This window comes from Solenopsis invicta, chromosome 1 (genome assembly GCF_016802725.1).
Source record: "Solenopsis invicta isolate M01_SB chromosome 1, UNIL_Sinv_3.0, whole genome shotgun sequence".
NCBI classification, from domain to species: Eukaryota; Metazoa; Arthropoda; class Insecta; order Hymenoptera; family Formicidae; genus Solenopsis; species Solenopsis invicta.
The window spans coordinates 32,540,988-32,566,794 of NC_052664.1; the positions used below are offsets into that span (position 1 = coordinate 32,540,988).

The window sequence follows — 25,807 nt, forward strand, 5'->3', positions numbered from 1 at the left end:
AATAGAATCATTATACGTTGAAAAGACAGTTAGATAATTCTAAATGAATCCCTGGCTTTTATGACTTGGGTTCTTCCTTTATGTCCTCGTTAGTTTCAAAAGAGAAAACTCGGTAAATATTTCTTTCGCAGACGAAGCTTTCAAATATAAAAATTTCACACTATCACTGCATTCTTTTGTATCGATTCATGTTCTTTTCGATCGAATTATAACTACAGTGAGCAGATTTGTCCTTTATTTTCTTTGAAAACATAAAGGACGTCTGAAAATTGCATAGTCATTGTAACTACAACGGACCACCCAAAGTAGATTTATATAATTATTATTTAAGACACGATGAATGGAGTGAAAAGACGAGAGAATTCGGTGATTTCGAAAAGTATGATTTTGTAACGACGGCAAAACTGATTGTAAAGAAACATCATCAGTTAATATCGTTCTCAATGTACAGCTTTGCCTTGAGACGGCGATAAGAGCCAGGTAGCGCTAACCGTCATTAAAACGCATTTCGATGATCAAAGTATTCCTCGTTAATCGCCGATCGGAGATAGCGCGACGCCCGGTAGGAAATAACGGCGCTGTTATCGCGAACAGTCAATATAATTTGCATTGAACCAATGCACTTATCTCTACGTACGCTACGCACAAGAGCCCCAAAAGGACCGGCACGATGCCATGTCGCGCTATTATCTACATCTACTATTCGGTGCGCAACGAGAATCGATAGATCCACCTCCATTCCTTGTGGCGCGGCGCGTATAGGGCAACAAGGAAATTATTTCACCGTCTTAATTAGTTGTCTCTCCTATCTAGAAACGTAAATACGTTCGTTAACCTAGTGTTTCACGCGTAAATAACGTCGGTGATAGGCGGCAATCGACCTTGTCAAGCCGGATTTTTCTTACTACTTCCTACATAGGTATCTGCGATTTCGAATTTTCTTATCAAACTGCTTAGGTATCTATTCGCTGCTATAAATTGGATAAGTCTAGTTCCGGTACATCGCGCGACCTGCTCCCATATTTTTTCTTTCCAATTTCGAACGGTATCGTTAAAGCAACCGCGGCGATTTAAATGCCCGTACAAGAAATGTCTAATTCAGCAAACGTTATATGCTATTTTACATATTTTTTCCTATTTTAATAAAGATTATCAGGTGTTAATTTTATATAATTTTACGTATCATAGATCCGGATGACAATTACGCAAATAATTTAGATAGTATGTACATGCACTGTTAAAACTCGAGAAGTTACAAAACTGAAACCTCACAACTCGGAAAGATCTTAATGAAAAATAACTTTATTATAGTATTTTGAAAAGCTCTTTACACCAGCTATTAGATTCATCAAAAATAAGGTGTTCTATTAAAATAATTGATATAATCTTTATCTGACCTTGGCGATATCTTTCAAAGTTAAATGATAGGATCAGCAAATAGATCTTTTTAGAAACCCTACAACTTGTCTGAAACATTTCTTTCGAAAATGCTTAGTTTTTGAAATATTAAAGGATTTCCACACTTTTGGAAGACTATATTTTATATATAAACAGAGAGAGACAGACAGAGAAAGAGAGAGAGATAAATAGATAGATAAAGAACTCCAAATACTTTAAGTTCGTTATATTCAATATTTTTAACTTTAGGCGCTTGTATTTTAAAAACGACTCAATTTTCGGCAATGATAACTTTTGATCAGTATTACACGAAGTATTTGCTAAAGTTTCAGGCCATTTGAATAAAACCGATTTTCCATAAGAACAGTGTGGAGTTTTTTATAATCTTAATAAAACCGCGACTGTTTTTGTTCTCTAAATCTTGAAATTATTAAGTAATTACTAATTTAACGTTTAAAAAATTGATACCGAAAACGTTCGAGACGATCAGTCATCAAGGTCATTTTATACATTTGTGATCTATTTTATCCTAGAAACTAAATGTGTCGATCGAACTGTTGATCGTTTGATCGACCAATCGACATCGTGGTCGATGATAGAACCGAGTTAGTAAGATGATTCTTACCTTCTCGAGCTGATCCAACGCTATCGCGGCATCCGTCCAGCTGGGTCTGACATAAAGATCTGACTCATGCCGGATTTTGTCGCGTTCCGCCTTGCGTTCCTTCTCGCTCTCCGCCGCGTCACCATTCTGCCGCGGGCCCGGCGATCCAGAAGGGCGTCCCGCTAGGATCCCCGTGGATATGGGTCCGGACACGGAAACCATGATCCGTCATGCATTCGCCCGCCACGTGCGATTACAATTTTCTGAACTCGCTTTTTCGCCCCCTCTCTCTCTCTCTCTCTCTCTCTCTCTCTCTCTCTCTCTCTCTCTCTCTCTGTGAATAGATCTTTCAGTTCCTCATCGATCTCTCGTTACTGATCTCTCTCGAGCGGGTTCACTGGAAAATCCTAACCGCTCTCGGAGGAATGCGACTCGCGACGTTCCAACTCGTCGTCGGGCCTTTCTTCGGAAGAAGAGAAAAACGGGCGGGAGATCTGTGGCTCCAAATCGGATGACGGTGGCCTCGTTTGCACGGAAATTCCTCCTTTTAATGTCGCAAATTCGAACCGATCGCGTAACGAACGATGCGCGCGTATCCTCTCGCACACACTACCCGAATAAATCGCAACACCTCTATAGGAAATCACTTGTTCACACTAACACTACTGTCCGTGGTTCGCGGCTTCGCCTAACGATGACACGTGAGCCCCGCGCCTCGCTCGAAATTCGCGCACGAGGACAGCGAGCCGCGACGCGCATGCGCACGCGCGTTCTCTGCCGATATATCACGATATTCACGATATACGCCGCCGGAGCGCAGATCGGTTTTTAGGTTACTCGCGAGGTATAACGTAAATACGTCTCTCTCTGTCTCACTCCACCTCGTTCTCGCGCTGCCTCTCGCTCGCTCCGCTGCTGTGGCTCGAAAACGTTGTGGCCAGGCGAGGGCGCGAAAGGCACAGGCAGGCAGCAAGCAAGGCAGGCACGCACGCACGCACGCACGCACGCGCGCGCGCGGTAAGGATAATCGTATCGCGCGACGCGATCGTCTCTCTTTTTTTTTCCTCTGCACGTTGAATCGCACACGTACTACGATTGACGATCACGTGTCGCCGCGTCGCACCGCGAAAAAAATCGTCGATCTCAAGTGGGCCCGCCGTCGTTTCAGACCCGGCTCGCCGTGCGCGCGCTCTGTCACACTGTCACCACTGAGAGTCGTCGTTGTCGTGATCGTCACCGTCGCCGTCGCCGTCGCCGCCGCCGCCGCTGCCACCGTCGTTGTCGCGTTCGCAGGCTGCGACAGACCCTCTGCGCGGGCCTCTGATGCGTCCTGGTGGTCCCTGCTCCTGCGTGAAAGTGCGACGGCGGACACCGGCGTTCACACGACCGCCACTTAGAGCAGCCTAAGTCGGTACTAAGCGAAACGCGCTGCCACATTTCTTTCGTGGCCTGCCTGCCGTGGTGCCGGCCATAGTTGACGGCCGCTCCCCCTCTCCTGCGGCGCGCTCCGACGGCTCCGGTGCGCAAACATTCAGGCTCGTGCGTAGCCGCGGGCCCCGCGCGTACGCAAACTCGGGCCCCCTCGTCGCCGAAACGATTCTATCCACTTTGGCTGCGGTTATTTGCCGTAAAATGTATTCTGCTCTATTTTTTCGTAGGTTTTCAGATTTTTAATCTGGGAATAAGACTTTTTATTACTTTGTGATGAGTATTGCTTATTTGTATATGTACTTTTTGGCACTAAAAACTCTAACCAAATGTGATAAAAATTAACTTTTTTATTTGTTATAACGATTTATTACGAGTTTTGTTGTATTATTCTTGCACTGTTTTATTTTTATAAAAAACTGAAATAAAGTATAAAGATTGTAAATGAAATAATTTTATGAATGAAATTATTGAACACTTGCAAACATTTAGAATCAATTGAATTTACTATCTGTATTTATTTTGATACATCCAATATTATATTACACGAAATTTGAGATCAAGTACGTCTATTATGAAAAGAAAGAAAAAATTAAGCTGAGATAAATAAATAAGACAAAGCAAAAGTTGTATAAAAATAAAAATAGTATACTTTATTGCAAAATGTGCAACAGTAAAAATTATGGGCTAAAAATGTGATAAGTTATATACGACTTTCATATCTATCGGCCAATACTCGATCTAAAATCAATAAATTGAAAACTGCATTATCACATCCTGTTCATATATTACTGTTATATTCGATTCGGTCGATCGGGGATCGCACAGATCTACCATTGATCGATGCGCTACTGCGCGCAAAAGTGACGTCAAAGCCGAACGGAGCCGAGGAGAACCGAAGCGTCGGGGACTTGGAGACGATTGGCGGAGGCGCCTTGGCGTTTCGCGTTGCTAGGATACTCGGGGACTAGCGAGGGGATACTCGGGGACTAGCGAGGGGAGCCGACTCTAAGACCACACACGCGTTCCATTTTCCCTGGAGCAAAAACATTACCCACACCGAGACGCGCGACACACACGATGCTGCACACAGCTGCGCCGTGCTCTGCCGCGCGTTGCGGTGCACAGTGGTGCCTAGGCAGATGAAACCCTTAATTTTTTCTTAAATTTTATCTAGAAAGTATCTAAACACGCTCACGCGTAATTTTAATTTGTCGACCGAAGGAGAAGCCTCCTCGAAGCGATTCTCAATTGCGTGGCGTATTCTTTTTTATTAGAAAATCTTGTACGAAATTACGGCAATCGATATTCTTTAAAAAAATGTTCTTTACAATATTTTTTTCAATATCGCAACATGCCAAATTTTGTATAGAACGCGTGAGAAACGATAAATGATATACTAAATAATTAAAATTTCTAGATTGAATTAGAAAACCGTTAAATATTTTTCATTCTACGCAAGCTCTAATTTTAACGCGATGAGATGTCAGAGCATTTTATTTATCCAGATGAGTAAGAGCGAAAAACGTCTTTGCAGATAGTTAAAATAACATTTTTGACAGTTTGACGTTTGGCCTGATTTATCTGCGGTTATAATGATGTATATATGAGAAGAGCGGAAGATTTTTAAGCGATTTTAACTAGAAATACTCGAGAGTGATTAGTAGACGAGATGTCTTTTCTTCGCAACATTTTTTCGCGCCATGTGGTTTACATATGATAAAAAATACAAAATTTAGAGAAAACGAACGAAAATTTATTTTATTTCTTCACTTTTGGTCTAAAGCTGCAGATTTTCCATTGGAGATTGAAGATTGCAAATTGAAGATTAAAATTCGATCAATTATATAATATCAATAATTGAGTTTCTATAATTGATTTTTAAATTTTCAGTTTGTAGTCCCCTCAATGTGTAGTCTGATACGAGCTTAAAAGAATAAAAAACATAACAATTGGTCTTTTATTTTTTCCGATGTCTCCAACATTGCCTACTTAATACGCATCTTAAGTCCTTCCAAGAAAGTATCCTTACCTGTCACAAAGTAATAATCTCCTACTGAGAAATTTAGGAGAAAAGGACCAATAAATTTTTTTTTTTTTTTTGTGAATATACGTTACTCAAATTAAAATTTTATATAACACAATCAGAATGTTCGATCCGCAAAATTCCTTTTCGGGCACCACTGGTACTGGTCTTTCTTCCTCCGTCTCCCCACGACGACCTGCGGACCACGTTCCTCGTTCCTTGCTCCGTTTATGCGCGTGCCGTGCATTTGTTTGTTTACGTGCATGCTCATTTGGGGAAAGAGAAACATCGAGAAGCCAATGCCGCGGCGCCATTGAGAACTCGAATTAATATTCATAACCCACATTTACCGCTGACCCGGGTCGTCCGATTTTTAGTTCGAATAATGTGCTACGTGATCTTCATGTGAGACGAACTGCAAGTTGAAAGATCGTTTTTAGCGATAAACATCGCTGGCTTTCGCTTCCTTAGAAATACCAATCGACAATTTTTATTAAAAAAAATATTTGCCTTAATGGTAAATTATTTAATTAGTTTGAAACATTTCTATTTTATTTCTCGGTTGCATCTTATATCCGCAAATTGCAAATAAGTCGAAAATACTTTCGTATTTAATAAAATTATCTTTTTATTTAATTTCAAACTTTGCTGTAAAATTTAAATTAATGAATCACGTGCGTGGTTTTATAAATTAATCACAACATAAGAATAAATATAACTCTTGAAAAAAGAAATAAAATATTATTTATTTATTTTTAATAATTTATGACACACGCGTACGCGCACACATACATAATTTCAGATTAACGTTTTGAGCTTCTTTCTCATTTTTTTCATTACGGAGCTTCAGATTATTTGTAAGAGATGTAATTGAGATAAGCTATCTCTTTTTAGGGTTGTATCGAGATACATATTTGTATACGATATATTCTCCAATATATACAAGTGCGTGAAAGTAAAGACCAGCTGTTTCCGACGCCGCTCATTAACAATAAGTCGCGCGTCATGAACGCCGCGATTAACGTCTTAACCCTTTGAAGTCTGATTTATTTTTCGTTTACTTGTGTTATATCTGAAACCATGTTTTATGTAAATGTGGATGTAAATGGATTTGTACCATTAGACTCACGTAATACATGGATAGGATACATATGTACCAATAGACTCCAAAGGGTAAATTGTCATCATAATATCTGCATAACGATGTAACTTCATCGGGCGTCGCGCAATCGTTCTCCTCTGCTCGCCTGTACATATAAATCAGGTTAGGCAAAGGAAAACTCGGTGTATCGACGTATTACACAATTTTTAATTACAATAAAAATTATAATAAACAATAAAATTTTAAAATATAATGAATAATATTATAACAAAATTACGAGCTTTCAGAAAAATTATTTATACAACATATTCCGTTCACATAACATTATGTATACAATTTTTACTAGAAAATTTTTCATTTTTAAACTTATAATAGTAAAGAAACAAGACATTAAATAGGCATAGAAAAATGAATAATTTTGCGAAATAAACACCAGTTTCCACAAGTTTCATTATACATGGTTTATTTCAATGGAAAGAAATTCTTTTAAAATTGTAACGTTTATGGTGCAACATCGGCATCTTCACGTATTGAGAGATTTTATTCACCCGCGGTTATTGCGAGATTCTCAATAAAAAGAAAAAGAAAAGAGTGCAAAGAATGCTCCACATGTTCGGCAAGAAGGGGGAAACGAAAAGATAGAAGAGTGAGAAACGAAGGAGAGATCTTTGCGCATTGTCCTTTTTGACGGATGCACCCCATGTCACGGTCGCGCCGCCGCCGCCGCACCGTCGCGTCGATCGGCGATAAGGGAACGCGCGCGCTGAGGAACCGTTAATAATTTTTATGACACTCTTAACTCGCCACCCGGTATTAAGCGGTCCTCCGTAGGAGATGAGCTTTGATCCTTGCCGACGGCCAGTGTATCGGCTTAATGAGTGCGTGAGCGAGATAGCGCGGTCGAGTCGACGCGCGTGCGCGCGCGCTCACACTTCTGATCGCCTGTGGAACCGCCTCTGTGATGCCGTCGATACGCGGATGCACGTCGTGTCGCATAAGCTCAGGCGTGACGCAGCGTGATTATTGTGAAAACGTAAAAATCGCAAAACAACCTTGTTCAAAGAAAAAGTCTGTCGAGAAAAGAGTAAAGAAGACACACACACACAATTGTTCTGTGACATTGACGTGCGGATGTTCAGATTGACTCTGGTAGAATCGATTCGACAATTTCGACAAGTATTGAACGTTAACACACTTGATATCGACCTTTGAAATCAATAACACGCTGAAGTGATAATGTAATTATTTATATGTATGTTTTTTTTCTTTTTTATTTTACTTCATTGTTTTAACTTTGTTTGATGACGCATTTTTTGGAACATATAATCATACGATGGTATAAATACAGCGCGCAGCCAGTGCACATAAAAAGAACGAAAGAGTTTAAGTATCGGTTTTATCAATGCTAATTAACCCAAATCCCTCTATAATGTTTTGCGCTCTAATTTAATTGCAGTAAATGTCAAGGTCAATATATCTGATTTCAACTTTGACGTTACTGGTATTATATGCGTTACATCCATATCTCTCCAATATTTAAGAAATTTTTATTAAATGTGATTTTTATTAAAAATGAAAATATTATTTATTATTATAATAGTTTATGACAATTATTTATTAATTATAGTAATATTTAAATATTTTAATAATGATATGTTACAGAAAGATATTAACATAAAAACCTTATTTGATTTTTCTTATTTAACATGGATATGTGATAGGAATTTAATAAACTAATCTCTGAAAAAAAGAATATAAAGTACTTTAGACTCTATTAAGTCTGTCCAGTTTAATCTTTAGAATTATCCGAAAACTACCTCTCTATTTGGTGAAAAAAGAAAAGAAAGAATATGGGATAGAATCAGAAAAAAAAGAGAGAAAAGAGAAAGAAAGGCAGAATGAAAAAGACAGAGAGAGAAAGGGAAAGGGTTGTAGAGGAAGATATCCGACTTACTAATTGCAACGACGTCGGTGGTCCGGAGGCACACCGCGGGCCATAATGAAAAGCAATATGGTCAGGATACATGGTACGGATCCGTTCGGACTCATCTCGGTGACTATCCCGAATTAAAATCGTAAATCCTGTCCGAAGGATTTGTAGCGGCGCCGCGTTCGACTTTAAAGCATGGTGCGCGTCACGGCCAAACCTTCGGAAAATAATTATTTTTTTTAGAGCGAGGCACGCAGTGTAAAAGAGGGATTAATGTATACCTTTATTTTTTCTAGACTGTCTTCGTGTTTGGAGAAATTTGTGTCAATGCAGAAAGAGGACAGTGTTTGTTTTTGTTTACGAATTCCAATTTTGGAACAGAAATTTTGTTTTATTTTTTTTACATAAACTGATTCTGTTAAACATACTTTGAAATTAAAAACGTTTTTGCTATCTAACATTGGCCAAAAGTTACTAAAATTTAAAAACTACAGTTTCTAAAGTTCATTTTTTTTTTCGCTAATTGATAACAAAAATTTTAATCGTAAATATCCAATTTTTAGCCTTGAAGCTGCAAAGAACAAACCGATGAGAAATTTATAATGGCCCATGACAGTATATACCACGAAAATGATTTTATTTTGTTACAGTTTTAAATAAATAACTTTTTAACGAATAAGAGTATCTGCACATTTGCTTGAATTGTTATTAAAGTTTTGTTATTAGAGTTATATATAAAAAATTTAATTTAATCTGTAATGTCACTCGTTGTAAATAAATATTACAAAACGTGATTTTACATAAGATTAAAAAGTAAACAAAAAGTTAAATAAATTTTAAATAAGAGAATTATGCTCAAATTTTACACAGTATTCAAGCGTAATAATATATGAAATTTTTGAATATTTGAATAACACAAACATTCTTAAGTTATACCTACTTTCTCGCTTTAAGAAAGGTTATTTTGAACAAAACGTAAATTACAATAATCTAATAGACGAAATATTGAAACGCAATAGACGACAATAAATTACACTGTTACATTGGTGTGCCTTCGCGTAAGAAGACGTTAGAAAGTGGATCGATTAGAACGTAGAACGAGGACGATCGTGCGATGAGCGACGAGCGACGAGCGACGATTCCCGCGCGAATAGAGACGTTCCACGGGAAATAGATTGAGACTTCAGGGGCACCCTGTAGTATAGGCATAGTTACGGTTCATTTCGATTCCGGAGGCTGTTAAACGGGCCGTAAAGGCCCGGAGTAAGCCGCAAACGGTCTAAACGGTGGTCTACGAATTTACTGGGACGGATTGTCGATGAGCGAGCCATTGTAAGCGGCCGAGCACTCCTAAAATCCGGAAAGTCAGTAAATTTCCCAGACGTCGCGTCGTGTCGGGAATTATACCTGTGGCCGGGATGCGAGGCGGGACGTACGATGCTCTCTCAGGCACACTACGTACGCTCTGTTTGCGTAGGACGGGGACCACCCAAGTCGGGCCGACGCCTCTGTCCGCTTGGTGGATCCGACTTGGCGGAATCGTTCGCTTCGCCGAGCGGAGCGGAGCGGAAGCGACGTACGTAAGGCAGGGGCGGACCGACCACGAAATTCCGTCTTTGAGTTACGCATCGGATTATGACGTCAGAAAGTCGAAAAGTCGCCGAACAATAAGTCAGACAATTTTTTTCATCACGCGTATCGATACATTGAAATAAATTAGTTTGTGCATCATTAGTGTGATCCAACTTGCGTTCAACACTATAGATTACCAAAATCTATATTTTAAACAAATTTTTTTGGTATATAAATTATCATATATAAATATATAAAATTGTATTTTATATTTTTTTTTAATTTAAAATTCTTACCGACCAATTCGTATTCGAAGTTAAATGATATTTTTTATAAAAAGCAAATTTTTAGAACATCTCTCTCTCTCTCTCTCTCTGAATGTTTAACCATATTTAAATGTATATATTCTACATACATGAATGATAATCATTATTTAAGTTTCTTAAAAACAATAAATCAACATAAATCTTTGTGAGCTATTATTTATATGAAATTTTAAATTATATTTTAGGAAAATTAAAAAAGAAGACTACAGATAATATAAAAATTTACTTTTACATTACGCACAAGGTTATTCAATAATTTATATCCATATTTTATGATTGGATCCGACATACTATTTCTTCATTTGGAATTGTTACAATGTCCAATGATCTTTTTAGACTCCCCACTTAGAGTGGGGTTGGGGGGTTTTCCTGGTAAGTATTACAATCCGTCCGTCCCTGACGCAAGAGGCAACAAAACTTTTAACCTGATCCAGTGCGCTATTTTTCATCCTATTGTGTTCTATGAGGATCGCGACTCCCCGCGATGATTCTTGAACGTCCGGTGATGGATGCACGGACATCTCCATCGCACAACGAGGAAAGCTTTGGGAAATTAGCGTGTCAAACGTGCGAGACTGTCTATTCAGTTTAATACCACCCATCGTGCGTACAATATATCTCTGTCCGATCCTGTTTTGTAGTACGTAATATAAGCGTGGATATGCGAAAACTGGAATGCGAAACGTTCTTCGTACGTCGAAAGAGTTCTTTGTTTCCTTTTATTAATACAAAATATAACGCACAAAAATATCCAATGTAAATGTCGTTTCTTACTTAGTTTAGTTTCTCCCTTACATTTTTTCTTTTCTTTTATTTCTTGGGAAACAAAAGAAGAGAAAGTATGTAAAGAAAAAACACTGAGAAAAAAGTGTTTGGTATTTATGACTAAAATTGCACAGTAAAATAATTATGGTTAAATGCTGTATTTTTATAGTTATTACTGCTATAATGTTAGTAACGATAATTTTATATTTTTAATTTTATCAACTATAAAGAAAATTTGTCTATACATTAAAATAATTTCAAATGTTTTAATATTGTAAAATATCAAGATATTGATGGTAAAAGTAAAATAAACGTTTTTAATAAATACAATTACAGTTACAATGAATACAATTATTTTTTGAAGTATTTACTTATTTATATAATAATAATAACTAAGAACTATAATTTGCATAGTTAAAACAACTATAGTTGGCACCAAAATGACTTATATGTAAATGAATTACAGTTAAATTATAGTAGCTGCTATCATTTTTTCTCTCACTGTACAATAATTAAATATGTAATAACAATTAAAATTTAAATGTTTATGTTAATACAATTAAATTTTAAATTTTAATTTTAATGTTTTAACTAGAGAATTTACATCTCTCAATAAATTATTAATATTTTTATAATTTTTTTTAAATATAGACGGTATGCTATATCACACACAATTAAGGATTCGAGTGTCATTTATCATCAAGAGGACTGGATTATATCATGAATGAGAGGCATTATGACAAAGAGCAAACAAGGACCCTTATTCTCTTGAGATATTTGAAAAGAGAGAGAGAGAGACAGAGAAATTCCTATAGGCCTATTCTGTAATTCTTAACGATAGCATCATTATCGTTATATTGCGTAGAGGTAATATATGATAAAAAAGTTGCGCAACAACAATATAACGACACTGTCCTTAAGATTTACAGAACAGACTTACTGGTCTAATGACGCAAGCACACAGAATTTTTCAATTTGTTTTTTTAATTGAAGAAGAAATGATGAAGAACGAACATATTCTCTCTTTGATAATAAGTCAATCCGTAATAACATTTTTATTCAATCTTCGTATTATAATCACGTATTATTATCTCCTGATACTTGCTAAATATTTTCCTTTCAAAATATATTTCTCCTCAAAATATACGTCTTCCCTACGCGTGTAACATTTTCCACCGCGAGAAAGAACTTTCAAGTATCACACCACTCGCAAATGTTTTCCCTGCGTTAAGTGACGCGACGTGTTGACGTTGCGTAGGTATCTATATTTGGATATTTTCCAGATAGAATCTACAAAAATGTTCTATATATAAGCGGACCGTTGGCGCGTTGGCGCTAAATAACGCGATATGTGGCGGTTAAGCGGTGCCTCCTCGTGTACGTGCGTATATCACGACAGTGTACGCGTAACTTACGGTTACGCGCGGTCCTATGCTTAATATCAAAACAGTGTTAGTGACGGGCCACCCACGGCGAAACCGAGGGACCACCTAATGAGACGCGCTATTATAAGGGGCCCGTCTCCACTTCGCACTTTACTTCAACCGCCGTTCTCCTTTAACCTTTTAACACAGCGGACAGCCAGCTCTACTCGACTTCTAACGGATTTTGCTCGAGGACACTAGGACGCATTTTCTTTTTTTTTTCTTTTCTTCATTCGTCGCGTCCTTCGCTTTTAGCAGTGAAAGGAGATAATTAATAAAATACCGATAAATCCGGCACATTAATTCATTTTATTAATCTGCTCGTACTGTATTAATTTTTATAACTTACAAACTACTTGACAAATCTTTATACACTCGAATGGATGGTATAAAGATTCATCCTGTACTAGTATTCTTGTTGTTAGAGATCCTGTATCAATATTGAGATTTCTCGATTATAAATTTCGAGCGATGTTTGATTTTATTTATTCCAAAAACCCACTTAATCGAAAAAGTTACACATTACTCTTGGCTGTGAGAGTATCAACGCAAAGGTATCCAACACGTTCATCTGTCAATTTGGATAAGAGATACTCCAATTATTGATGAATCTTTTGTTGAAGATATTGCCAAATTTATTTTACAACGTATAAGTTGTAAAATGCCGGATAAAAATATTTCTCCAATATTATATAAGCGTGTTAATACGTGTCAATTACACAAACAATGATTATTTTCGTTCTAAGAAAAAAAGTTGTAAAGTTGTTCATTTTGGTTTTCCTCGTTCTATTCTGAAAACGTTGGTCATCAAAGACGCAAATTCAATAGCAGATAGAAAACGGGTGAGTCCCAGTTGCGCACAGACCTGATCGGACACCACGTAATCTAATCTAACCCAACCAACGGAAATACTCTAGGCATCGACCGCTATGATTGGTGGTGTCCAATCGGGTCTGTGCTCAACTGGGACACTCCCTAGAAAACAATTAAAGCATAGAAATAGGCTTTATGATCTTCCTCGAACAAATATTAAAATTAATATAAATAGTTATAATTCTATTTTTTTTCACATGGGAAGGAAATGTGGATATACAATTTGTTGGTGAAAGATTATCATTGCTTATTTGGTACGTTAGTAAGAATAAGTATAAAAATTAAGCAGGAAATTACGTGAAAATATTCTTCGGAATAAAGATCAGAAAAATAAATAAGTGCCGAGGTGTCTCTAAAAGGTTGGTTTACGAATGTGGAGCTCTTAAAGCTATTGATACATTGCTAGACATTCTTGGAACTGATCAAAAAACAACTATTGAATGGCTAGATGTTAACCAAATAGTCAAAAGTCAAAAGCTGTAAGGAAGTTGAAGCTTTTGATGGAGATTCGAAAGATATTTTGTCCATCTATAATAGACAATTATTATCCGCGCAGTTCGAAAGAATGTGAATCGATGCTTTTATATGAATTTGCACAGTGGCATGATATTACAAAAATCAAACCACTAAGTAAAAATATTAAATTTTATAAGATAGATAATGGTTATTATTTTAAACGATAACAGCGTGCATATCTTATTAATCATTGTACAGATGTCAATATTAAATTAGAAAATTATTTCTTTGCATTACTTCTTATGTTTCAGCTATGGCGGAAAATAGAAGAGCTTAAAAATGGTTTCGATACTTATACAGAATCATTTCATACGATAAAATTATATCTCATCGAAGCATTGTAGTATTTCGAAAGAATAGAAAAATTGCAAAAAGCATTTGAAACTGAAAAACAATTAATTCAACAACAATTATACGAAAACCAACATGTGTCTCAGGATGATTTTGATAAGCCGATAGATGTTCAAAATGTACAACGTTATCTCACTTTTTACAAGTATACCCATAGAACATTAGAGAATTAATAACGTTTGATGTACATTGCATTGGCGATTAATTTCCTGGAATAACAGAAAAAATCTCAGAGACTTTCCACGCTTGTAAAATTTTTCTCTGGCGGATTAAGCCGCGCAGACTCGCGGTTTTTTATCCTTGCAAGATATATTGAGATGAAGATTTGCAAAATATGGTCGAACGACTCGACAATATCGTGAATTCGATGAGCGGTGGATTCGCGCGCAAAACAACATTTACACGCGCGTCATTAGAAATCAATAAGCACGCTCACAGACGGACGGAAGATCGTTCCGCGTGTGCGTACGCGCGCACGCAACCTCGGGACGAGTCCCTATCTAAGCCTCATATTCCGTGATCGTGGACCACCCAGCTAGTCCACCGCGGAAGTACGCACGCACGATTTGCACGCGCGCGCACGTATGCGCGTGCGGCACCAACGGGATATACGGGGTGTCTCGTGATAAACGGCGATAGAGGCCGCGAAACCCTTGGACAGAATTTCTCTCCCTTTCTGCAGATTCTTAAATTTCTCCCCTAAATTTTTTTCCTTATTAAGTACAGTCAATATTAAATTTTTCAAAAGTTAAGATTCCACGAATAGTTTAGCTATCATGGGTATACGTTCTGTTGCAATTATTGTTGTTGCTTTCGTACTGCTTGCAGCTATATTTTTTTATTGCATATTCTTTTTTATTTTATTATTAGACGGTCTGCTAGATCTGAAACACCCTGTAGAGCGCGCCTAATGCGCCGTTTCCCGAAAAGATTACACCGACTGGAAACTTTTACCTCTTAATTCGCCGATCTTCGTTCTTTACGACCGTCATTAAAAAATGTCGTTCTTTTAGCTTCACTTTTCAGCCCCTGATTACGAGCCTTCCGTTCCCGACCTTTCGCTCGGCCTCGGCGCCCATTATTACGTACGTTTATCGATAATATCGGGTCCAATTACGAGAACGATTTTCACATTTGGAGAGTCGTCGTCGCGTTAAAGAGGAACGCTCGTTATTTTCCATGAAACGATGATCGATCCCGGCACGTAATCAGACTCGCTTTCCCGATTTTTTGCTGCGTTCCTCTCAGTTGCGATCTCGCGGGGAAAAAAATATAGGCAAGCGATCCATGTTCTTCTTTTTTTTCCACAATCATGTCCGGTACCGCGGGGGACGGTAAAAGAGCCCCCTCGACGCGCGGATCGCCTCTGGGGGTGGCGGCGCGGCGCGGCGCGGCGCGGCGCGGCGCGGCGCAGCGCGGCGGGCCCGCGCCTTAATGTCGTCCCCGGGGTGGTTACGCGCGTTTGCGCGCACAGCAGCGTCATTATACGCGAAATAACATGTTGCACTCGTTCGTTGCATACGCGCTGAACATTGTGAGCGAGGTAAATTAATAATTGGAACGTTTCGACGGACTGTGTGTGCCGACACGCCCACGGACGGTACAATCCGTCTGGAAAACGAGTCCGATTGTCAATTCCTTTGCTTCTCTGTGCGTACAATGCAATTACAACGATAGCAGCGTAAGTGAAGCGCCGAACAGACAAGACTGGATAATTTTATTATATTTCTGGAAATCGCTTCTTCCCACAGATCAATAAAAATATGGAAAAATTGTGAATTGTACAACTTGGTGAAAATTACAAAACTAAATTTTACTAGAATATTTATTATTTGATTGGTCAAAATCTAGTGAATTTGCTTACTTGTGTAATTTTCATTCAATTGATGCATATTTTATTCATGTGATACACAATCAACCCTCTTGTCTTTATTTGTGATAAAAATTGTCACATAGATTACGTGAGAATAATTTTATTAACGGAAATTGTTAATTTTTCCTAACTTTTATTTTTTAAGAAGCACAATGTCTACTTTCAAAAATATATTTTTTCAAAATTTATTTTAAATAAAAAAATTAATTCATAATTGAATGTGAATAACAAATGAGTTTTTATTATATTATAAACACATTATTTAAATTACTTATTATAATAATTTATAATAATTTATTATTTATTATAGTAACGCTTAATGATTTCTACAAAAATAGAAATATTTCAGAAAATAAGATTTACCACCACTTGAAAGTAATATTTATAAATTAGAAATTATTCAGTGACTAATCATCGTTAGGCGCGCGAAGATAAAGGTCTCTGTCGCACTATCGGAATGTCGAAGCTTAGAAAAATAACGCTATTAAAACACCAACGCTGAATATTTAAAAGGGGAATTTATCACTCACGTTTATCGCGACGATCGTCGCTCGAGCGAGGTATCGGCCGGAATTGGGCGACTTTGCGATTTTTTACGATTTCTGCCGATCATGTGGGCGCGAGAGAACCGCGTAGAAACGACCGAATTAGGCAAATCTTGCGACCGAGCGCAGGGCGACCGGTCTCGCGCGACAGCTGGAACAGAAACGCGAGTTTACGGCGTTTGGTCTCTTAATTGTCATATAAGCTGTTTAATCGATTACTTATTTGTGAAAATTACAGACAAGACTTTAAATGTTGTATATTTTGAATAAAGATTAGATTACAAAAATATGTGTGAACGTTCAAATGTAATGCAAGTAATGGCGAAACGAAGATCCAGAAATTTTGTCAAAAATTTAAGTAATTATCTGGATATTTTGAATTAATTCAAATTTATCCGATTAAATTATTTTATTCGCTACCGGATTAAAAGCCATGTTATGCTATCTGCATCTCTACATTGGCTACCGGAACTCTCGACCGATTATCTACGAACGTTTATCAGTGTTCGAAAGAGCGATAGGTCGTGACTTCCGGTGCTGAACCGTCAGTACATTCCCTATCCTCTACGGTAATCGCCATTATCTTCGTTGACTCAGCAGATTTCAGGGCATCTGGTGATCGATCTTGTCAGAATAACCGATCCCGCCGATTCATCGATCTATCCTTTTAGACCTTGCGAATATTAATGGAAACAGCGTTTGTCATTTATGACAGACCAGAATAGGAGATAACGCCGGTCATTCTGCATTTAAATTACTTTTTTTTCTTAATTTTCTTTTTCTATATATACACATATGTATATTTTTTAAAGACAATTCTCTCTCTTTCTCTCTCTCTCTCTTTCTCTCTCTCTCACTCCATTTAATCAAAGCGTAAATTATATTTTATTAAATTTTATCAAACTTAACCACGTTGCCAAATTTCTGCTATGTAAACGAAAAGTTGAGAATGTTAACTGCGATACGTGATGATTACAGAAAGGCATAAATACCAGGCGCATTTTGCTTGGCTGTTCCAAGAACGATTCACGCGTTTTATGAATCGCGTAAATAATCTTACGCATTTATGTCGCAAACGATGATCGTCGCGTGTATTGTATCATTGACTTTATATCATCCCGCGTAAATTCTCGCTGTCCGCACGTCACTGCTAACTCGTTTGCGCACCGATTTACCATGACACTGTAAAATCACGTGTTCAAATGCAAAAGTTCTGTAATTACGTGATATATCAGCGTAGCGCCGTACTGATACCTGAGAAAAATTTTAAGGATAAAAGCTAATTGTAATTTAATCATTCAATTGTACTTTATAATTTTATATATATAGAATATATGGAATTACATGTATATGTTATAAATTAATAAACAATAAGATTCTACAGATACCTAAAAGATATTCGATTATTGTTTTGAAAAGCGTGAATCAAAGAATAAGTTGTTATTCAAAATATCGTATTTTAATTAAAAATGTTGCATCTATACATTTAAATATAATTATATTAATTTTATGATTGATATTTTGATCATGATCAAAGCGAAAAAATTTCATCGTTTTTCTTTATTAAATTTTATTGTAAATAAAATTGAGATTTTTTGAAAACTTATTGAGAAAAATTTATGTTTAGAAATAATATATCAAAACCAATGTAACAATTATTTTTATTGGTAAAAGTAAGCGAATATGTATTCTTGAATATGTACGATTTTCGTTTGTTCTAAGAAATTTTCTAAATGGTAATAGCACAATAAAGTGCAATAGTGTCTTTCGGACGTGTCAACTTGCGGACGTTGATCAGTTCGCGGCTGATCTCGAGGAAAAATTTCCCTAATAGAATCGTAATAATTGAAAGATAGACTTGGGACGGATCGAGCTCCAAGTAGGTTTCAATTCGAATGATATCTGCGAATAGAAAGCGAGCGGACGAGCCGGTGAACGTGTCTGAACGATGGACTGACAGACGAACGGACGGACGCGTATGTCGCATTCCGTGTTTATTATTTTGTCGGTGGGTGGTCCAGAGAAGTCCGGAGTGCCGTCTTGGTGGCCGATAGCATCTTTCGTGTGCACGCACCGTTGAACGCAGTCGTCTTGCGTAAGGAAGTAGTCGATTTCTCTCCCCCCCCCCCTTTCTCTCTCTCTCTCTCTCTCTCTCTCATCTTCCATCTAGCGGCATATCACTCTCGCTCGTCCTTCCTATCCTCTTTCTTCCTCTTTCAGTCCGAGCCTTTGGGCCGTACGACCCTCACCTTTCTTTCCTTCGTAGAAAGGAGAGTGAGAAGGACAGTGTGAAACAAAAGAAGATCGAATACTGCTACGTCGGTCGCGATATTCCGAACAACATAGTACCGCATATGTGCGTGCAATGTAGACAGAATACTTGGATCCTGCGAGCGTATCACCGTATCATATCCAAAAAGAGATTCTTTCCTTCTCTCTCTCCCTCTTTTTATCTCATCTAGAAAGATCTGCAAAATTGATGCGATTGAATGGTGATATAAAAAATGTCACGATATGCAAGAACAATTACTTTTCACAAATTAAAAATACTTTTAAAATTACTTTTCAATCATTACTGTTTTTGTCATACAGTTTCTTTTAACATGTACTTTTTATACTTTAAATATAGTTAATGAGAAACAAAAATAATAAATTTTATTTTTTTATTATCAGAATTATCAAATTACATGTTACATCCTTACATAAGATACGGGATAAGTCTAAAACAATAAAAAGTGTCTTTAAAATATTTTTTTAGATACTATTTTAAAAAAGAGATTAGAAATATTCTTTTAATAATTGTATATTAATGAGATAATTAAATCTATACACGTATATGATTTATTATGCAAGTTATTAATTCGTCCAGGTAACCAATTACAATATTCTCTCTATAAACAGTAATATAAATCTGATTTATTCTTCTACACTGTTACATATTTCTATGAAAACACAATACATATACATGTGAAATAGAAATAGCGTCACTCGAAAACGCGATCTAAAATTTATAAATTAAAGAATAAATTACAATATATCGTATTGACAACATTTGTATACATTAATGAAACAAGATAAGAAAAGACATGAGAGTTTTTATCGAACGAAAAACATGATATTTATAACCGAAAAACGCAATTTGATTGTATCGCGTTTCGTTATCTAATTCTATCGGACGTTTTGTGGCAGTTAAGGCCTCGTCTCTCGAGGGAGTTTTATGCCCGCACGTGTTTATCGCGAACGAAATCGTACAGCGTCCTGGCTATCGCGAAGCGATCTAGAAATCGCTTGGAACAAGTCACAGTAGTGTAAGCAAAATGGCCTTATAAAATTTCTCGGGGCCTTTACGATAGCGTTTACACGGAGTCAGTTCTTCCGGGATATGATACTCGAGCCCACCAAAATCGCTGCGAACCTACAGAATACGTTACATCATAAATTCGCGATGGCAAGCCTTGCGAATCGTATAAACGTTTTCCATGTTCTTGTGTATAAACGACAAATCTTTGTGCGTTACGCTCTGTTACTTTTTTCGAAGATTACAGATATGGTTAATAATACTAAATTGAACAAAATTATCAATTACTGTTTATAACTGTTGTATAAACTTTATTGTACGTTTATTTATAAATATACATTTGATGACTAATATATTACTTTTTACTATAGTGTTTTTCTATTAATAATTTAAATTAGTCGGCTAATAGAAATATATTATAATAACTTTATTATGATTAGCAATTTAATCTAGATTAGGTAATTAATAGAATAATTTTGATCATTAGTTATTTCTTAATTATCGTGCAATATATATTTATAATAACAATGTATTTTTTGGTGTGATTCAGTTTTGCACAATAAATTCGCTTAGTAGTAGATATTTTTCAATTACAATTAGCAATGCGATATCATTTGAGCGAATAATGAAGGCTGTATGAGCGTTTGCAATGTATAATGAATTATTTCATTGAATCTATTATTTAATAAAGTAAAGTTATCAAATTTCTACGGCGGCGGAAGAAGGACTAATTTAGAGCTCAGTATATGCCAGACCACGTATGTGTCTAGCAAGATAAACGTCTTTCAAGCAGAAAACCAGAAAGTTGAGAGAGAAGAGCTTTTGGTCGACAATTATCTGTGAGAATAGCACCGATATTCAAAAAGAACATATATATCATTTTGAAGAAAAATATATATATCAATGCATTATATGGACATCACGCTAGAGAGGCCCGGTCTCGGTTTCGTGCTGCGGGACTTACACAACGACACGGCGCGCACCCTGAAATAAGGTAGCCCAGGCTCCAGCGACGAGAGAAGCCGATGTGGGTGGTCCAGGAGAGATTTGCCTTCCGCTAAATATCGCCTTTGCGCCCACGACGTGGGTGGCCCTCTCGCTGCTGGCAGAGGGGAATTCCCCTCCCTCCTCTCCCTTTCCCCTCGCCCGTTTCACTACTCTGAAGAAGTCACAAGTTGTCTCTTGTCCTCGTTCCTCGAAGGCGATGCTCGCGGTGGCGACCGAAATTTTCATCTTAACGCGGCGCGAACGCCTTTTATTCCGGGAATCGATTTTGCAAACATGATCGCGACACGATGAGAAACAAGGCGCACGTGCGCTCTTTCTCTCTCTCTATCTCTCTCTCTCTCTCTCTCTCTCTCTCTCTCTCTCTCTCTCTCTCTCTCTCGTCTGAATACGGCGAAGCTGTGCAATCTGTAGGATCGACTAACGACGATGCGCACACGCTACGAGAGTTAATACATCAGAATTAAATAATGTCAAAAATAAATCCAATGATGAACTTATCTCTCTGTTGCCCTATAATTGAGAATAGGCAACTATGATTGCTCTCGCATATATTTGTATAAATTAATATATTTTCTATATTAAAAAAAAAAGAATAGCAAAGAGAGAGAGAGAGAGAGAGAGAGAGAGAGCTGTAGCGTAGAAAGTATGCATAGTCGATGATCGATGCTATTATACGCGAAAGCGGTATCGCATCGATATCTAAGGATAGAGCACACAGACTGGGCGGATCTATTGCGAAAGGTACGAGAGAAAGGCGACAAGACGCGTGTGGTCCGTCGGACGGCCGACGATGAGTAGGACAGGACCAGAATGACGACAGTATCTTATCCAAGGCACCGGCCGACCGATCGATCAATGGCGAGATCGATGCCTCCTCTTCGGTCGGCCGACCGATCCAAGTATCGCGGCATGCTTGGCCGCGCAAGTATTTTTCACCCCGCAGGCGGTGGCGGCGGCAGCGCGGCGGCAACCGGCCAGCCGGCCGGCCGGTCGGTCGGATCCGACGATAGATTCGACCTTCTGAATTATCGGCGATTTTGCGACGACGATGCCATCGAGAACGAGCTTCCTCAATCTGCTTAGGCACGTTATGCATTCTTATATTCTACGTTGAACGATGACTAATTATATATATATATGCAATAAATAACAATTTGCCCAAATAAGAATTGGATTACAGTGGAATTGATTTGATTCGTTTTCAAATCTGAAAAGTTCAAACTCGAATAGCTCGAGAGTAACATTGTATTTGTAATAGTTCGATAGTAACATTGTAATTTGTATATATATTTAATACTCATTTATCAATATCCTTTTACGCTTACCATCCAATACCTACAATATTATAAATTTGTACTTAACATATCATATTCGTAATTATTTTCTATCTGGTGATTAATTTTTTCGTCTATTAAAAAGGATCTACAACTTCACTAAAAACTTTGTTTCAATTCAGTTAAAAGTTGTTTTTAGATTAAATTAAGTTAATTTGAAAATTAATTTTGAAATTATATTTATATTAAATTATAATGTTATAACTTTTTAAAATTACTGTAAATAATAAAATAATTACAATATGAATCATGAAGTAAATTTAAGATGATATATTGGAAAAAGTAGCAAAAAGTTAGTAAATTGCAATTTATTTGTTTTTAAAATAACTAATTGAAATTAAAAATTAACTTATTTAAAAATAATTAAATTAAATTAAAAGTTAATAACTTTTTAATTATTTACTACTCAACCTTATGTTTACAATGTATATTTGGGACATTTGAAGAAAATTTCTATATTGCTATTAAAAAAACAAATAAATAAATAAATTTACATTTATTCATTCAATGTGATAAAAACGTCTATATACATTTGAAGCATTTGAAGGAAATATCTACATTGATAAACAGGGGGAGAGAGAGAGAGAGAGAGAGAGAGAGAGAGAGAGAGTGAGAGAGAGAGAGAGAGAGATGCCAACATTTGTACATTCCGTCCATTTGAGAGACGCATTCGTCTTCGTGCGTGCGTTATGAATCCCGACGCGCCTTCTCTCTGTTCGCATAACGAGGGTGCTCGATTCTCGAAATCATTATCGCTCGTCAAAAGCCGATCCGGCGTTACGACCCTAAAGACAGGTAGCCTGCTTGAAACGGTCGCACATATGGCGCACCCACACCCGTGACCAATCGCTAACACGGTCATATCGGCCCTCGTTCACCGCCGCGCCGCACGCATCCACCAACACGCCTTTAAACGGCGTACCTACACACGCGACGCGAAACCCCGCTTAAAACGCTCGTTTGCATTCTCCGAATGAATGAAGATATTGGGAGGGAGAGAGAGAGAGAGAGAGAGAGAGAGAGAGAGAGAGAGAAAGATTTGCCTGTTTTAAAATTCGATACTAAACAGGCATATAATTATCGTCAATTATTCCATATCAAGTTCGCTTCCAAAAATATAGACGAGATCGTAAACGATTATGCGATCAACGACTGCTTTTCCCTAAGTCATGAGTGGGAACTCGCGGAACTTGCCTTAACATAGAAAAAATACTGATGATTAAAAAAAAAAAGAGTCGCTTCCAGATCGCGCAATGTCGTTTTTAAATTGGACGGTAAAGCGCACGCACGTACGCGCGCGTGCTCATTTGGCCTGAAAGTTTGGCGCGGCGCAACGGCATGGCGGCATGGCGGCACGGCGGCACGGCGGCACGTGGGAAGCGCGGACGCACACGTACGCGGGGACTACCGCCATCCAACCTCGATCCTGATCTCGATTTCGATCTCGATCGCGCGCGCAAGCGACGGCCAGCCTCCGGTCGCCTGGGCTTCGGGCCGGGTACTCGTCGCCGGCGACGAAAAATTGCACAACAGCAGGTTTCGTTCGTCGCGGCATATCATATAAGAGAGAGAGACAGGGCTGGGGCAACCTAATGCTAATGCGGCTACCATTAGCAAGTAGTGAATCGAATGCAAAGTCGGACGTAAGGTGGGACCACACAGGTCGCGCTTGCTCACTCGCGGAGGGTTATACGGGGCCAGCAGATGCAGTGCCCCATAAACAGCGGGGCGAGACCACCCAACGCGCTTGTTCCTTCGTTTCGTTCCTTCGTCTGTTTCCTTAATAACCACGATAGCCTGCCTGTTACCGTGCGAGAAGGTGTGTGCAGGCGCTCTTCTCTCTTTTTCTCTCCCCCTCCCCTCCCCTCTCCTTTCCTCCTTTCCCCTCCTTCTTCTCTCCTCTCCTCTCCTCTCCTCTTTATGTCTCTCTCTTGCGCACGTGTACGTACGCACGTATAGTGGATCAAATCGCAAGAGCGGCTCTCGCTCGCCTCTCTCGATCCAAATCGTTTTCGAGCTTTCGTAGGATGTAGGATGACGTCGCTCGACCGGACCGGAGGGGGATCGGTGTGTAATTTCCGGTAATTGTCGAGTCGCTCGCTCCCCGATCGATCCGGTCCCCCTTGAAGACGTCGTTTGGTACACGTTGTTCAGGAAAGCTTGATAAATTGCGCGGCGATTGTCCGTCTCGCCTCTCTCGAATCCCAAACATTTCTCTTATAATCGCACGTCGATCCTTTTTCCACAGACGTTTCGTGATCCGAAGTCGAGTCGCTATATCTCTTCTTCGTTCCTTTTACTTTGGACGATTGCTCGTAACTTTGATACTTTCCTTTTTTCTCTTTTTCTTAGGTATATTACGCGATCGCTCTTCTTTCTTTTTTCCTTTTCCTTTTCTTTCATCTTTTTTCTGGGTATGCGTGTTTTTTTTAATATATGGACCTTGAGCTTCTAGGAATCACGCAAAGGGTTACTCTAGCGTGATGACCACCCGCGTTAAGTGCCGAATATCCGAGTTGTATGAGATATATTTTTGGTAATCCGAAACTTACAAAAAAAGATCACTCCTGGGCGATTTTTCGGTCACCCTGCGTTGCGTTTCTATTGGTTGCATGAGAAAATCTTTCAGAACGATTAAACAACATTATGCTTGGTACTATCGTCGTGCTTCATACGCGGCACTTACTCGCCGTAAACTTTTCTTACAAATAAATATAATCTGCAATTATTTTTAAAAAGAATTATTGCATAAAGTTAACTGCGCGGTATTTATATCAGAACTATGAGGATTATTATCAACAAAAATATTGATTTACAAACTTAAAGAAAAAAGAAAAAATATGAATGAGAAGAAACATCAAAATAAAAAAAAAATAAATAATTCTCTTTAGAATAACGATAAATAAAATTATTAATAACTTTGAGATGAGTATAATTCCTCAACGACTAAAATGCAATCACAGAGCGGAATCTACCGACAGACGTAAGTACTCATCATGCAACCATCGATAAAGAAGAGAAATCGTTAGAAATATCTTTCGACGGGTCCAGTTCCAGTATTATACAAATAATCGACAATCATTTGACCGACAAGTCACTCAACCGACAAATCACTTAACTGACAAGCACATTTGACCGACACAGTCACTTAATCGATAAGTAGACCGATAAATCACTTAACAAACCTAATAACGATTTCGGCTGGGGCACACCGGTTGCAAATTTCAGGTGTCGGTGCAACTTTTGTGCTTGATTAATCAAATAATGCAGTCCCTCAATGGTGCCGCGTGTTCATCTGGATTTGATACACCTCACAAGTGCATATGTGGTGTACACAAAGTGGATCTGAGAAAATAGTCGAAGCCAGTTTGTGTGCCACCGGTAAGGTGGCACACCGATGCGCCCCAGTCGAAATCGCTATAACTTTGGGGATC

General features: G+C 38.1%; 1 protein-coding gene across 1 annotated transcript in view; it reads right to left on the reverse strand.

Annotated features, from left to right (window-relative positions):
* Positions 1 to 3,483, reverse strand: part of LOC105198669 (protein patched) — a 43,696-nt gene extending 40,213 nt beyond the window's left edge. The window contains exon 1 of the mRNA XM_026134450.2: positions 2,024 to 3,483. Coding sequence (XP_025990235.1) covers positions 2,024 to 2,224 — 201 coding nt within the window. The 5' untranslated portion in view covers positions 2,225 to 3,483. The remainder of the gene's footprint in view (positions 1 to 2,023) is intronic.
* Positions 3,484 to 25,807: the final 22,324 nt, after the last annotated feature.